The sequence below is a fragment of the Pelophylax lessonae genome (assembly GCF_965119305.1).
Source record: "Pelophylax lessonae genome assembly, chromosome: 1".
Lineage (NCBI taxonomy): Eukaryota > Metazoa > Chordata > Amphibia > Anura > Ranidae > Pelophylax > Pelophylax lessonae.
The window spans coordinates 759,167,849-759,183,459 of NC_138768.1; the positions used below are offsets into that span (position 1 = coordinate 759,167,849).

Here is a 15,611-nt window from a genome sequence, read left to right on the forward strand (position 1 = left end):
CACTAGTATTATTTTAATTTCTTTGTACTGACACACAGTTATTCTTGTACATCGATTTATTTATTACCACATTTATTATCATCTATATCTATTTCTTTCTTTGAACACATTTCTGACCAGAACATATAAGTATTTCTAATTTTTTTATAACACCCACATCACCCTCACACTGGCATATAAATTTTATTTTTTTCCAATTTACTTAGTATTTATTGCATACACCACTTTTAGCACAAATTTGGGGGAGAGGACTCTTCAATTTTTGTTTTCCATAAAATCATCTTTTTTGCACATTCATACTTTACATTGTGTGACGGCATGCCAGTATTCAAACTAGCACATTAGCACTTTAAACTGTGACCAGTGGACCAACTTCTTTTTCACTTTTTTACTATTTTTTACTGTTTTTTACTATTTATATACAATTGGGCAGCGCCATCACGCCTCACCCATCCCACATTTATTGATATAGTTTTCGGACTATATTTTGAGGTGGGCCGCAGCCCATTCCTTTTGTCCATAAGCGCGGAATCCACTCCACCCTTAAAGGCACGCGTGCCACTGTGCACTCCTGCACCTCCTGTCTATACTATCTGGAGCCCCAAGTCAGAGGTGTAGCTCTGCTACCACATACGTGATACACACTTTTGAAGGCTCTGGAGCACAAGGACAATGGAAACACCTACAACATGACCCAATTTAAGCAAAGCAAACACCCCAATGTAAATCCTATGAGTTATAATGAGTCTTTTGATCATGTCATTTTTCATTTTCTCCACAAGTTTTTGGAAAATGTGCAAATAATTTTTTTTTTTAACACAAAGTTGTCATTTTATATGATACTTCAAAAACAACAAAATATTCTGGAAAAAATAAATGAAAACACAAGGGTTTTTTATTATATTTTTCTACTTTCTATTTATTAATCGCACATGTATGTATACACGTTTATCAGTGAAATAAAAAAACATATTTGTTTAACATAATTTAAATACAGATACATTGCATCCTCCAGGGAGCTAGAAACTCATGAAATAAATAATTTTTAATAACTAAAATTATAGAAAAAAATTAAAAAAATAATGTAAAATACATAAAGGTTAAAGATAGATACAAAATAAATACTTACATTATTATACTATGATTATTAAATAAATAAATAAATAGATAGAAATTATTTATATAATTAAATAAATATTCTATTTGCAAAAGTGATGGTATTCTGTCTGTGTTGTTCCTTTTATGCACGAGTAACAGTATCTGTGTTGTGTAGAGAGTGGGTCAGTCATTTGCAGATTAAAGAGGAATCTCATCTGCTGGAATAAGCAATCAAGTCAATTCATGGCTTGGGAGTTTGTGCTTATGGAATCCATTGTAGGATAAGTGGATGCCGAACAAATCCTAGAGTTGCAAATTTTAGGATTGTATTTCCGTGAGGATTAGGATAAATATCCTACACAAGGTAGAAGCTATTTATAATAATTGAGGGATGAATACATACTGTCATATTTTTTGAAGTAATACTCTGTGTCCTTCAGTAGCAGGGTGTAGAAGGATATGTCTTTGATGAAAAAGTCCAGGCTTCACTGGTACATTGTTCTTGTATATTCATATGAAAAGCAGATGAGTTGTATCTGTGCTTGAATTTAGTAAGCTGAACGTTTCTTTGATGTAGTTGTGTAAGTTAGTGGTTGAGAGCCCAACATGTCACATCTTCTACTCTCAGAGGGATAAGGCTAAGTATTACAGCCTCTTGGACACAATCTGGAGATGCTGCTTCCTTAAAATGCTGGAGATGATGCAGCCACAGCTTCAGCTCGGGTGAGGTAGGCTCATTGTCTTCTGGAGATCCTCTACAGACCATCAGATCATCTTTCAGTTTGAGGAAAAGCATAAGAGCCTGTTTTACAGTTTCAGGCTGATCAGACGTAGACATGTTAGTTAGAACCTCAACAGTTAGTGACACCCGCTCCAAGGTCAGGATGAGACGATCCCTCTGCGTAAGGTCACATACAGATGGTTTGTGTCTCAGCATTCTTCTGTAGCATCTCATTGCGTTGGTAGACATGTTCTTTTCATGATCATGTTGCAGCTCCTTTAGTGTTGTTATGTCAGAAGACATTACAGATAAATAGCGGGATTTCGGGCAGAGTCTCCTGTGCAAGCGTCCACTTACTGCAACCAGTAAAATGCTCAACACCACCAGCCTGATATCCATTTCTGTCCTGCTCAGTTGGATCTGGTAATGTGTCTTTGGTTGGTGATATTTGCTCTGTTACACTGTCACTCCACAGTGCTAGTCTCAGATTGATCTGAAGTCTTGTTTCCATGTTTCTTCCTTTATATTCCTTTTTGCATGAGAAAAATGTCCTTAATTTCATGATGTTGTGGAGTTCTCGTTCGTTCAAGACACAAGTAACAGGAGAGAGATTATAGCAGCTCTGGGAACTTCTATATCACTTTCAGTTTCCTTTCTATACAGGTAAGAAGGTAACGTCAGATAGCTGGTAAGATTGTTCAACCTCATAGGAATCTCCTCCCTCCTGCTACAGGACTCTCCCTGGTATGGAGGACCCAGATGTATCATGTACATTATTGCATGCAAATAAACAAGTTTTTTTTAAAAATACATTTTATTTTCACCAACAAAAAAAACACACCACAGCTTAGTACATTTTCTGATCTTAGAAGTTTAGATACATAAAAAGAAAGAAGAAAATCCCAAATCGTTTTTGGATTTGTAAATAACTTTGCAATGGACAGTGGGGTATCATTATAGTGGGGTCTCAGAGAACTGAGAACAGGTGCACATTGGAAATCCAAAGGTGAGACCGCACTCGAGGCAATTTGTTGAAATCAATGAATTTCTTTATTCCTCATAGATGAATACATACAGACAGTGCACAACAGACGTGTCAGGTTGACGCGTTTCACGAAACAACCGATCGCTTACTCATAACCACACAATAAGACTTCAGAAGTCGGCAGGCATTTGTAGATAAACAAGCAGGTGGTGTTGAAGTGGTGTAATTAAGCACATCTTAAACTAATTGTACTAATGATACAGAAATGCGAGCCGAACAACCTTCAGTCCTATAATAAAGACAAATGATCACAAAAGAACCCTCATACGAGGAAACAACTAAGTAGCCATACAAAGATAAGTGATAAAAACATGTAATATAAAAATATATATACATAACAATCTAACAAAAAAGAAGGAAGAAGGCTACAAAGTTAAAGTATAAAATATTCTTCTTGATTCCTAGTAGCAAAGAAAATAAGTGAGTTAAAAGGTATATGGAAATTGATTACCTAAACATACATGTATCAATTGGATAACAATGAAAAAAAAATGTATATATATATATATATACATAGTGATAATGAATAATATATTAAAAAGGTGTATATATATATATAAATACCCCAGAAGAACACAAAAGTAATATACACAATACAAAAGTTTATATAGATATAAAGACTTGTGCATAAAGGGTATTTAATCGTAACATAATATAACCAATCAAAAAGTAGTGAAAATTTATTCGTATTGTGCAAATAAGGAAAATAAATAAATGTGTATAAATGGGTAGTGAAAAATAATTAGGTAAATCCCAAAATCAATTGGCATTATATCCATGGCAAATGATAACATGCAAATATTTATATGTTTCATTGCCATATTATGAAAAACTAGAAAAAGAAGAAAAATATGAAAAAAGTAAAACAAGTTAAAACTTAGGGAATTTTTTTTGTCAAAATGGAGCTAATAGAAAAATCGTATGTATAGTACCAGTAATGTTATCCAATATGCACATCGTCACATTAATCATACTCATATCTAATACAATACAACTTGCATCTTCATTAAATGGATCCCTAAACGTCAAAGTTGTTTCGAAAATGATTATATAAATATTAAAGATGGTACAAAAATTGTCATGTTTACTCACTAATAAAAAATAATAAAGAATAGATAAAAATTATGTGTATATAATACATGTGATGATTAACATGACAATAAAAATACATAAAAAGATAATAACGTTGACGAATAAAGATACAATAGAGATGCAACAAATGTAAAAATTGCTCCATAAAGGAACCCCCCTTCAAGAATGACAACCAACAACAATATTATTATTGCACTATTGTATATCAATCATTCAATTATTATAATAAAGTGACATCGTGCAAAAATTTACATGATGCAAAGGGCCTGATTCATAGTACGGCGAATTGGCGTTTCGGCGTGATTTTGCGAAGCGGCGATTATTTAAGTCTGAAATTGGCATTCAAAGAACGGCGGGCGGAAAATAGCGCCTAGTGTGAGATTCATTAAGATGCAATATGGTCAGAGCGCGACTTAAAACCACGCCAGCTAAAAGCTCGACTAAAGTTTAGCCAAATTTTCCCCTGTACCCCCAAAAATCCCAAATCACTGTGGAAGGTGTGGAAGTCAATTTGGAGATGACTTGCGTTTAAAAAATCTCAAAAACTGACTTAGAAAGAGAGATATCTGCGAAAGTGTGGAAAGGTTAAACAGCTCCTCCAGCCGCGAGCTGCGAACTCGCGAATGTGCGCATGCGCAACGTCAAATTGGCTCAAAAAATTTCGCCAGCGCGATTTTGGGTCAATTTTTTTTTGAATACCGCTTGCAAATCCGCTGTCTCGCCCATAGAAAATGGCAAAAACCGGCGGAATTGGAAAAACATGCACACTTCCAACAAGGGATCCTTTAGTAAACACCATCACATTCCATACACCTTTCCTGCTAACTCCGAAATCATAGCAGTCAAATCTACAGTGTTTATATAGAACCTCCACATTCTCTGAAAAAACCCACAAAATATTACATTGGGGAATTGGTCGTCAGATAGAAAAAAAATAGATGTAAAACATATTTCAAAGAAAGATTATTAGCATTTCACACATATCAAGGAAATGTCACAATTTTGACAATATTTTATGTGTTTCCAAAGAATGTTTTTAGAAATATATTGCAAATACTACCTTTTCTTCCATATGGGTATGGCCAAGTGTTACCATTTTACTACACATTTAACTGAAGGTATATATATATATATCCCTTATACTTGGCTAATTAGCAAAGTATGCCCAACAAACAAATAGAGCTTTAGCTCACAATATTGCTACATATTGACTTTATGGGGCATCTTTTGTATTTTGTTCATGTCTTTGGATTAAAAGTTTGCTGATACACATGCCTTTTTCAAACATGAACAAAATTAATGATGTCAACATTTGGAGGATTGGAGATATCCAAGTGTTGCCCATACAGAGGGCACCTTCCGGATTCGAACTTACAAACCTACAGCAGGAAGGCAGACTCCCTAATCATTGTGCTATTTCTCAGTGAGCGTTGGGTGTTTTCCTCATGCCGTCAAAATGCTCACATGGGAACAGGGGCCATTGAACTGAATAGGATTGGATTTTTTGCCTGTTTTGGGAGCTGATCCTTGAGCTGGACAAATCCCCCTCAAACGCCCCCAAACGGGCTACGTTCACATGTACGTGTTTGTGGTCTGTTTTTGGGGCTTTTGTAGGTGATTTCATATAACAATGCCTGCCCAAAAAATGCATGTCAAAACGCCTGGGAAAACGCCAGCCAAAATGCACATAAGAACGCCTGATATAATTGCCACGCCAAATTTAGGGATGTTCATGAGTGATGAGTCAGATTGTTGGCTTACATATCTGGTCAATCGTCACAATCTCACTTCTCAAATCCCAAAAGGTGTGTTTCAATTGTTTCCCTAAATATATATTTCTCTCTCTCTCACGTAATTGTATATATATGTATGTATTCCTGTATCTAAACATTCTAAATAATGACTAGCAAACTTCAAGAGAGAATTTTTTCAATTCACATATACTATACACACCTACATACATTTCTATTCCTCATTTCTATTTCCCTTGTTTTGGCAACTGAGCATGCTCCAAAACACACAGGATACACACAGTTAATTTTTGGACTGGGCGTTACCATTCTGGGTGTGTTTGCTTGGATTATATATAGCTCACTCAGACATCAGGAAAGATTTGACCTACGAAGAGGTCCAATATATTTGTGTGTCACATGTTTTATGGGTAACATTTTTGGCCCTTTGTTATTTATGGAGGTGAGATTTGGCTGTGTTGTGTGTTGACTCTCTGTAAGTATTTATTGCTGTTAACATAATTCTGTCAATCTGCACATGCATCTGTTGATTATGGGCTCTTTGTCGATGTATATGGTCTAAATGTTGTACAAAGGTTGTTTTGGTTTGAAAAATACAAATGTAATAAACAGCATGTTTCCAATTTTTTTTTTAAAATGTCTTCATGTGTCTAAATAAAGTTTTCTGGTGTCCACAAATGTATGTATTTGTATTTCTTTTTCTAAGTTAAATCTGCTTAATGGTTGTGTATGTTCACTATTCGCGAATTCGCGAATATACAAAACCGCGTTCTCACATTTATACATGAAACCGGAAACGAAACTTTTGCTGCGTGCACACGTTTCCGGAAATTGTCCAGGCCCTGTCGTAAGTGTGCATCATGGCTCCTGCACTGTTTACAGACGAAATCGTGGCATTTGTGTGTAAGGTAAGGAGGGGGTGTGAGTGTGCAGGGTGCGGGATGGGGGATGGGGGATGGTGGCAGGGTGGGTCGCTTATCTAGCGGGTGTGCAAGAAACTTTTGGTCTGCTGATCTGCGCATGCACTTTCTGCCTATTAGACGTGATCTAGAAGCTTCCTGTTATAGAAACTTCCTAGATGTGAACCTGTTCCCTATATATATATATATATATATATGTATGTGTGTATATATATATATGTGTATATATATATATATATATATATATATATATATATATATATATTATATGTATATATATATATATATATATTATATGTGTATATATATATATATATATATATATTATATGTGTATATATATATATATATATATATATTATATGTATATATATATATATATATTATATGTGTATATATATATATTATATGTGTATATATATATATATATATATATATATTATATGTATATATATATATATATATATTATATGTATATATATATATATATATTATATGTATATATATATATATATATTATATGTATATATATATATATATATTATATGTATATATATATATATATTAGTATATATATATATAAATATATATTATATGTATATATATATATATATTAATATGTATATATATATATATTATATGTATATATATGTATATATATTATATGTATATATATATATTATGTGTATATATATAGATGTATGTATGTGTATCTAAAAAATATATATATTAGACAATATATATACTATGTATATATTATATACAATATATATACATTAGATACATTATAGAATGTTATATACCATATATTAGTGTATATAATAGGGAACAGGTTCACATCTCTGAACTTTCTATATAGATATAGATAGGCATACCCTGCTTTAAGTACACTCACTTTATATACAATCGTGAGTAAGGACACAGCTTGTTCAGCTTGCCATGACACTGCTCACAAACCATAAGTGACAGGGATAACAAACTTAGGGAGCAACGACAGGGTACCCAGGTACCCAGGACTACACCATATCCATTTTGTGGCTGGCCAGCTTGCCTAGGTAATCTATCATGTCATAGTCCTGGATCCCCTTAACATGCTCCCACATGGTTTGGGAGTAAGGCTATGTCAATGTGGCCAAAATTTACAATGGAGCTGGTGTATTTTCATGCATCGAGAAAAGAAAAAAGGGATTGCTTCACTTTAAGTACATTTTCAGTTTCCATACATGCCCTGGTCCCATTGTGTACTTAAAGTGGGCTATGCCTGTATATAGATAGATTTGATTCGTTTCAACTTTTACACAAAATGAAACCCAATTATCTGTGACAGATTGCTCTGACGCTTTGGAATCTATCTAGATAAAGACAAATGTATTGACCCTTTTCATATATGCAAGATTAGAAACATTATATTCCCTAAATGCATAATGCAAAAAATTATTGCCTTACATACATCCATACACACTGCAAGCTCGGCCCCGTTTGTCTTGTCTGACACTCTTACCATCATAAGCTGGATCTGCACACAGCAGCTAATTGGTTCACCTGAGATGGAATCAGTGATCACAAAAATCTGGAATGGTCATGTCTTCAAAGGATTGCCTTGAACAAATCACCTCTAAAAGAAACACATGAGTGTATAATCACTTGTCTCAATGGATCACATTCCCAACAGACCCATCTCACACTGCCATATGATAATGAATGGGGGTGTCCATTGCAAGTTAAATACACCCCCAGATCCCATTGCTTTGTTAATTTACAGATCTAACTGGAATCTGATGGCACTGCTGTGAACCACTATGCCATCAAATTCTGCTGGTGACCTTTAAAAAGGATTATGTGTGATTGTGTGGATAATTATGCCACCTTAAATTTGCATCTCCCACATACCATGTGCAACTCTTGCAGGAATTGTGAATCAAGGATAATTCAGCACAGCTTAATGAACAGACACATTGAGGAGTGTAGGAACACACCGTCAGATTACCCGATCACACTATGGGGTTTTAACTCCTCCATAATTTTGCCACTTTGGAAACCAAGTGCTTACTTTATGTATACTTTTTAGACGGAACTACAATTTCTAGTAGGGTGATATCATTGCATGAGATTTTCCCTCACTTCCTGTCTTAGTGTCACCAAGACAGGAAGTGAGGGGAATATCACTGTGGGGAAATAGCTTGCAATTGTTGCCTTATAATGTCCATAGTATATATAAAAGGAAAGAATTGCTGGCTGTATCCCCACGGGAGATTCCCTCACTTCCTGTCCTGGTGACACCAAGACAGGAAGTGAGGGGAATATCACTGTGGGGAAATAGCTTGCAATTGTTGCCTTATAATGTCCATAGTATATATAAAAGGAAAGAATTGCTGGCTGTATCCCCACGGGAGATTCCCTCACTTCCTGTCCTGGTGACACCAAGACAGGAAGTGAGGGGAATATCACTGTGGGGAAATAGCTTGCAATTGTTGCCTTATAATGTCCATAGTATATATAAAAGGAAAGAATTGCTGGCTGTATCCCCACGGGAGATTCCCTCACTTCCTGTCCTGGTGACACCAAGACAGGAAGTGAAGGGAAATCTCCTGCAATGATATAACACTGTTACATGTTCTAGTTATGTAGCAAACTTAAGAATATACAAAGCAAACATCTTTTTTTTTCCATTTTGGCAAAATCATGGATTCATTAAAAAAATATCTTTGTTTGTCCCGTGGCTTGCAGGAAAAACATTTTGCCTTGATTCCACCATCAACACAGACAGGGGAAACCCTCCTGCGGAGCCATTGTGTTCTCCTGGTGCTGCCCCTGCCAGGAAAACACAGTGATTATTGCTAGTGGCTACAAGAGATGCTAGCGATAAGTGTGTGTAAAATCTGACAGACTGGTTGTACGTTGTCCTCCAGGTGATCGACCAATCAACTTGGGTACCTTCAGCCTGGCCATACACAGTTTAAATCTGCATCTCAAATGAAGCAATCCCATTTACATATAACACTCCATAAAGGAGAATTGAGGGGCTTATCAGGTCTGCGTCAAAAATTAACAGCCACACCCAATCAGACAGCTCGTGTTAAAAGGGACCTGAAAAGCAATCTGCATGGCTTGCTTTTCCAAGCATTGGCTAGTTTAGTGAGCCTGGACTAATAACAGTCACTGTAATGCTACCCATACTGCTGTCCTTTTAACATGGTGACAAAAGTTGATACCTATGCTACATGTGTGTAAAGTTACTTGCACCCTGCTAAATGGACAGCAATAAGGTTGTAAATACAGTGACTGCCTGTCCCCCCTGATGGCGGCCCTGGGTGTGTCATGAAAGGCCAATTGAGAAAATGGCTATATCATGTAGAGGAAATCACCAGTGTGGGGCAACCTATGTCATGGAGGTAGATTTGGACATCGATGTATATGTATCACCAGAAATGGAATTCTTTGTTCTACAATATCTCAAAGACGACCTAGCATGTTATTTGAAGACTGTACTATTTTGGACATACTTGGACTCAAACATACACTGCTCTTTCCACAGCTCCTCCTCCTCTGGGGGTATGATAAAGTTTATACGCATCTTCACCAAAAGCACAAGATGATGTGTCGTCTCCGGATGAGGCTGCAGCGGAGATTTCAGTTCCAGGCTGATATAGTGGATCTGCAGCGGGCCTGGAGTGATGCCAAAAGGCGCTCACCCAGGCTCCTGCTAAAGGCTGTGGAGCAAATCTCCGGTAAGTAAAAATATACATTACATGTGACCAGATAGGTTACAATTTTTTGGGTAGGTGGACATGTGTTTAGCTATGCAACAACACTAATACCAACACCCCCCCCCCCCCTCCCTCTCGCTCCTACCTTTCCTACCTCCATCAAGTGTCTCTTCACAACCTTTAATACTACTATGTACATTCGTATTTTTTATGTTTTTTTTTTTCTTCTGCTTCTAGCCAAAGCGGACGGACGGCACCCTCTTGTGATTTTGGTGAAGAAGGGGAGGAGGAGGACGGTCACACTCCAATATGCAGTCAGAGGCAGCGAGCCATTTGAGCAGCTGAAAATTGTGGATCGTAAGTAGAAAATAAAAATGTTAGAAATTTCTAATCTCTAATCACATTTTACAGAGCCCCCTTTACATCGGAGTCTCCAGACTTACTACACTGTAAGAGGGAAGTGTGAAGACTCTGATATAAGGAGAGTTTGGGAACCATTATTTGAGGGGGGAAGCTGGGGACTCTGGTGTAAAAGGGAACTCTGTGTTCCCCAAAGCTCCCCCATACATCTGAGCTTACAGAGACCCTCTTACACTTCCCTTCCTCAGTCCACCACAGTCAAGGGCACAACAAGTCCCACTGCAGAAGGCTACCTGCTTGGACTTGTAATCCTCTCTGTAGGGGAATGAGGAAATACTGCCTGCTATGCTAAGACTTGTAGTGCCCTCTGTTAGGGACTAAGGATTCCTCAGTCCTCAACATTCTAGGGCACTATAAGTCTCAGCATAGTGGGCTGTCATACCTCAGTCCCTCACAGCTCGGGTCAAAAACAACACAGTTAAACATCTAAAGGACAACTCCAAACAAAACTACCAATAATGGACAGAGTCCATATGCTCTATAATGTCAAAGACCCGCTACCACTCACCTTCCACCTCTGGTGCTGTCATTGTGTAGGGCAAAGGGCTCCATCTACACCATGTTTGGCTTTCATGTCAGATAGGCAGGACTTGCTCAGCTCCACTCTCTTCCTTGGCAATTGACTCTGGCGTCATTGTGGATCTTTCCTCCTCTAGAAAACCCCCAGGGGCCCTCTCCTTGTCCCCCAGCCACCCAGGGCCTTCTTCTCCTCCTCCTCCACCAACCATTTTCAGACTCTTCCAACTTCCCTGGGGCTACTCAACCACTTTGCATAGTGGACACAACAAATCTATGACCAGCCTGCAAAATATCAAGTCTGGGCCTGGTTACCTGTATGTTCCGGGTCCAGGGCGGAGCTCTCCTCCCAGAGCAACAACTGATGATAGCAGAGTGAGTTGACCGGCCAGTCACTTCCTACTGGTGCAGGTACACACCTACCGATTCCTCCACATCTTAGGATAACATGATCAGACGGCCAATCCCCAGGCAGAGAAGGAGGAGTAAGTGTCAGCGGACAACAGACACCTGGCAGACGCAGTGAAGGGACTGCAGCACACTGCTGCAACTTTTTGATCCGAGGATTGAAAGCAATCTTTTACTTGGGAGATTTCCCTGACTGCGCCCTTCGAAATGTTGGTGCTCCGCCACTGGCCGCAAGGCCCCTGTAGGTGCGAGGCCTTAGGCGCCCGCTTAATTTGCATGGTGCCCTCCTGTTTTAAAACATGGTCAATGCATCTCATTGGTGTAAGTGCACTTCTATGTTCTGAATTGTAGGGGCATTGAGTATGGTGCTAGCATGATGAGAGGTTACTGCCTATTTGTGTCCATAAATAATATATAATGTATTTCTTTTATTTTAGAAACCAGTGATCAGGATGTTGCGGCTCAGCCTTCTCAGGCCCCCTGTAAGTAATGTGGATGTGCTGGTGTGTTGTGTATTAGGTCGAACTTGGAGGAATGATTGTTTGTTTTGTTTTCTTTTGTGGTTGATGTAACTTCAGCAAGAGAGGAGCCTCAGGCAGGGCCGAGTCGCCTGGATCCGGGCCAGGAACAAACTGTTGGCCAAGAAGAGGCCAATTGGTCCGACTCGGATGAGGACCTGGGCTCTCCTCAAAGGGGAAGTAAGTATTCTACATGTGTTTGTGTGTTCAATGTGTCCTGGTAAATATAAGGGCTGTAATATATATATTTTGACATTGGGGTTTTGTAGCAGCTGACATTGAGGATGTTTGTTGTGGAGGACTGGGGAAGAGGGGCCACTGCTTACCCAGTCCACTGTAACTACTACCTTCAATGTTTCCAGACTACTTTCTGTGTGCCTTTATCAAATAGCTTTTGTTCAAGGATTGTATTTGTGTCTTTGTGTTTCTAGGAGATACAACGCCATCCCCCCATGAAGGGACACCATCCCCCCATGTAGGGTCTCCCCCATCCTCCCCCACTCCAGGCTCCCCTGAACTAGTCTGTAAGTACCTAAAATTAGATTCTCACATGAATTGTGTGTGCTAGGATGATGTGTATCTAGGATAATCTAAGTTGGAGTCAAAGCAAGTGTAGTTTTGCTATATGTGACAGGAAGGTTGGTCATGAAACACTCTTGCTTAACCTTCATGTTTGAAAGGTGGTTTTGGGGAGCTTTACAGGACATGTTATCTTTTGTAAGTTATCTCAAGCCACCCTATTCTAAATTGGTGTTAGTTTCTCTACATTGGAAATGGTGTGCTTTGTACTTGTAAATTTTTAGGGGACATTGTAATTTAATCATGTCCTGATTTAGTCAACACTGAAAATGTGTGTTTGTCAATCTTTCATAAATACTCTTCCTCGGTAATGTACCACATTCCAGTTCACAATTTGTGTTCTTTTTGTGCAGTTTCTCCAGAGCCAGCCACGCCATCCACTTCAGGGGCCCCAAAAAAACCTGATGATGGTAAGTTGTGTGCTTTTCCAGTAATGTGTCTACTTAGTAAGTGGAGAAATGCTAACTGTGTATGTCCCCGCTCAGGCTTCAAGTTGTTCTAAAGGCAGCGGGTTCTTTATGTGAATGCATTCTATGCATTAGTATTCCAAGTGATAGGTGTGCATATTCCCCCTAAGACTTACTGGGACCATTTTTTACGGTCCAAATGTTTGCACTAATACTTGTCTGGAACAGACTCCCCCTCCTCCTTAACTGAGGTGACAGCATGCCAATATTGCCTCCTGATGCTGTCACTCCTAATCATTGAGACCAATGGAAGGGAGGGGGGCAAGGCTGGCTCACAGCCTAGTGCCTGAACAGGCACAGGGTGCTTGGCTTCATCTCATGTGCCTCCATAGCAAGCTGCCTGCTGTGGGGTCAAACAACAGGAGGGAGGTGCCTAGAGGTGTGTACAGGGGCCATGTAAAAAGGAGGATTGTTATTTCTCTTGTCCCCAAAAACCTAGAGAGTGTAAGTCTAACCTGATTAGTTTTCCGCAGCCCTCCCAAAATGATATGTTTCCAACACTTAGAACAGGCAGGGCTGAGGCACCAAAAACATCAGAAAAACACAATCAGCACAAAAGCAGGGAGTACGTATCCTTAACGCTACAAGCTTCACCCAGAAGAATGACGCTTGCACTGTACAAATCTGCATCACCACCATATCAATGTCTAAATAAAACTTTCAGGGAAATGTGGAGGGGTAATGAGTGGGTGTTAGAGCGTTTTCATGACTGCGTAACCTACAGTTAGCGTGAGTCCATTTGTTGATAAACTTTTTCTTCTCTCTTAACACAGCTGGGATGGCGGAAAGGAGATCAGGGGAGCAGACACATCTGCTCCGTCCAGAACTGGCCCTCAAAATTCCTAAGGGTGAGTCTCTACTATGTGTCAGGTTCAATCTATAGACAGTAAGAGTGAGAGAGAACGCTCCACAGATTCCAATGGTGATAGAGATAAATGTGTGCACATGTATCGTGTTGACCAATTGAACCCAAAACACCTTACATTCTTCAAAATGATTGCTTGTGTTTACATGCAGAAAAGCATTTTACTTAGCTTTGGTGGAACTGCTACTAACATTCCAAGCCATCTTATGTAACCTTTTGAACAATTTGCTGTGAAAGTTTGAGTTTAAGGTTTACAACAGCAATTTAGCATATTTGCTTCAGAGTGTTGATAAAAGCCAACCAATAGACTCCTAAGCATATTTGTTGAGGCACATTAATTACAATCCTTGTTTGGATCATTTTGCCTAAAACTAATTGTCATGTTTTTTTCTACCCAGGGCACACCCACCTCACCTACGAGGTCCTCCTGGATTATATGAGGTGGTGCGGAGACCGAATTCTATATTTGGAACACCTTTGTGGCGTGGATCCAGACCCTAAGGAGCCATTCGTTAGGAATGTCACACCTTTAAAAAGATCCTAGTATTTTTTTTTTGTGGTTTGTTTACTTATGTTGCACGTTGCAACACAAAGAAATGTCCCATTTGTAATTGTTGCCCATTATAAACAAAAATCTAACAAAAAAATCAAAAACAGTTTAAAAAAAAACCCTTTTTTTGGGACCCAAAAAAAAAAAAAAAAAAAAAAAGCCTTGTTTTTGGCAACCAAAAAAAATATAAAAATTTATAAAAAACCCTTTTTTTGGGGACCCAAAAAAAACAAAAAAACAAAAAAAGCCTTGTTTTTGGCAACCAAAAAAAATATAAAAATTTATAAAAAACCCTTTTTTTGGGGACCCAAAAAAAAAAAAAAAAAATAAAAAGCCTTGTTTTTGGCAACCAAAAAAAATATAAAAATTTATAAAAAACCCTTTTTTTGGGGACCCAAAAAAAACAAAAAAACAAAAAAAGCCTTGTTTTTGGCAACCAAAAAAAATATAAAAATTTATAAAAAACCCTTTTTTTGGGGACCCAAAAAAAAAAAAAAAAAATAAAAAGCCTTGTTTTTGGCAACCAAAAAAAATATAAAAATTTATAAAAAACCCTTTTTTTGGGGACCCAAAAAAAACAAAAAAACAAAAAAAGCCTTGTTTTTGGCAACCAAAAAAAATATAAAAATTTATAAAAAACCCTTTTTTTGGGGACCCAAAAAAAACAAAAAAACAAAAAAAGCCTTGTTTTTGGCAACCAAAAAAAAAATAAAAATTTATAAAAAACCCTTTTTTTGGGGACCCAAAAAAAAAAAAAAAAAATAAAAAGCCTTGTTTTTGGCAACCAAAAAAAATATAAAAATTTATAAAAAACCCTTTTTTTGGGGACCCAAAAAAAACAAAAAAACAAAAAAAGCCTTGTTTTTGGCAACCAAAAAAAATATAAAAATTTATAAAAAACCCTTTTTTTGGGAACCAAAAAAACCAAAAAAAAACAAAAAATGCCTTGTTTTTG

The 15,611-nt window shown here is 37.7% G+C and overlaps 1 protein-coding gene across 1 annotated transcript; it reads right to left on the minus strand.

The window, feature by feature from the left end:
* Nucleotides 1–1,684: 1,684 nt before the first annotated feature.
* Nucleotides 1,685–2,218, minus strand: LOC309543321 (uncharacterized protein; the record flags this gene model as incomplete). Its single annotated transcript, XM_082242779.1, has 1 exon — nt 1,685–2,218. One exon carries the CDS (start codon nt 2,216–2,218, stop codon nt 1,685–1,687), a length of 534 nt encoding a protein of 177 aa, XP_082098905.1.
* Between the last annotated feature and the right edge of the window lie 13,393 nt (nt 2,219–15,611).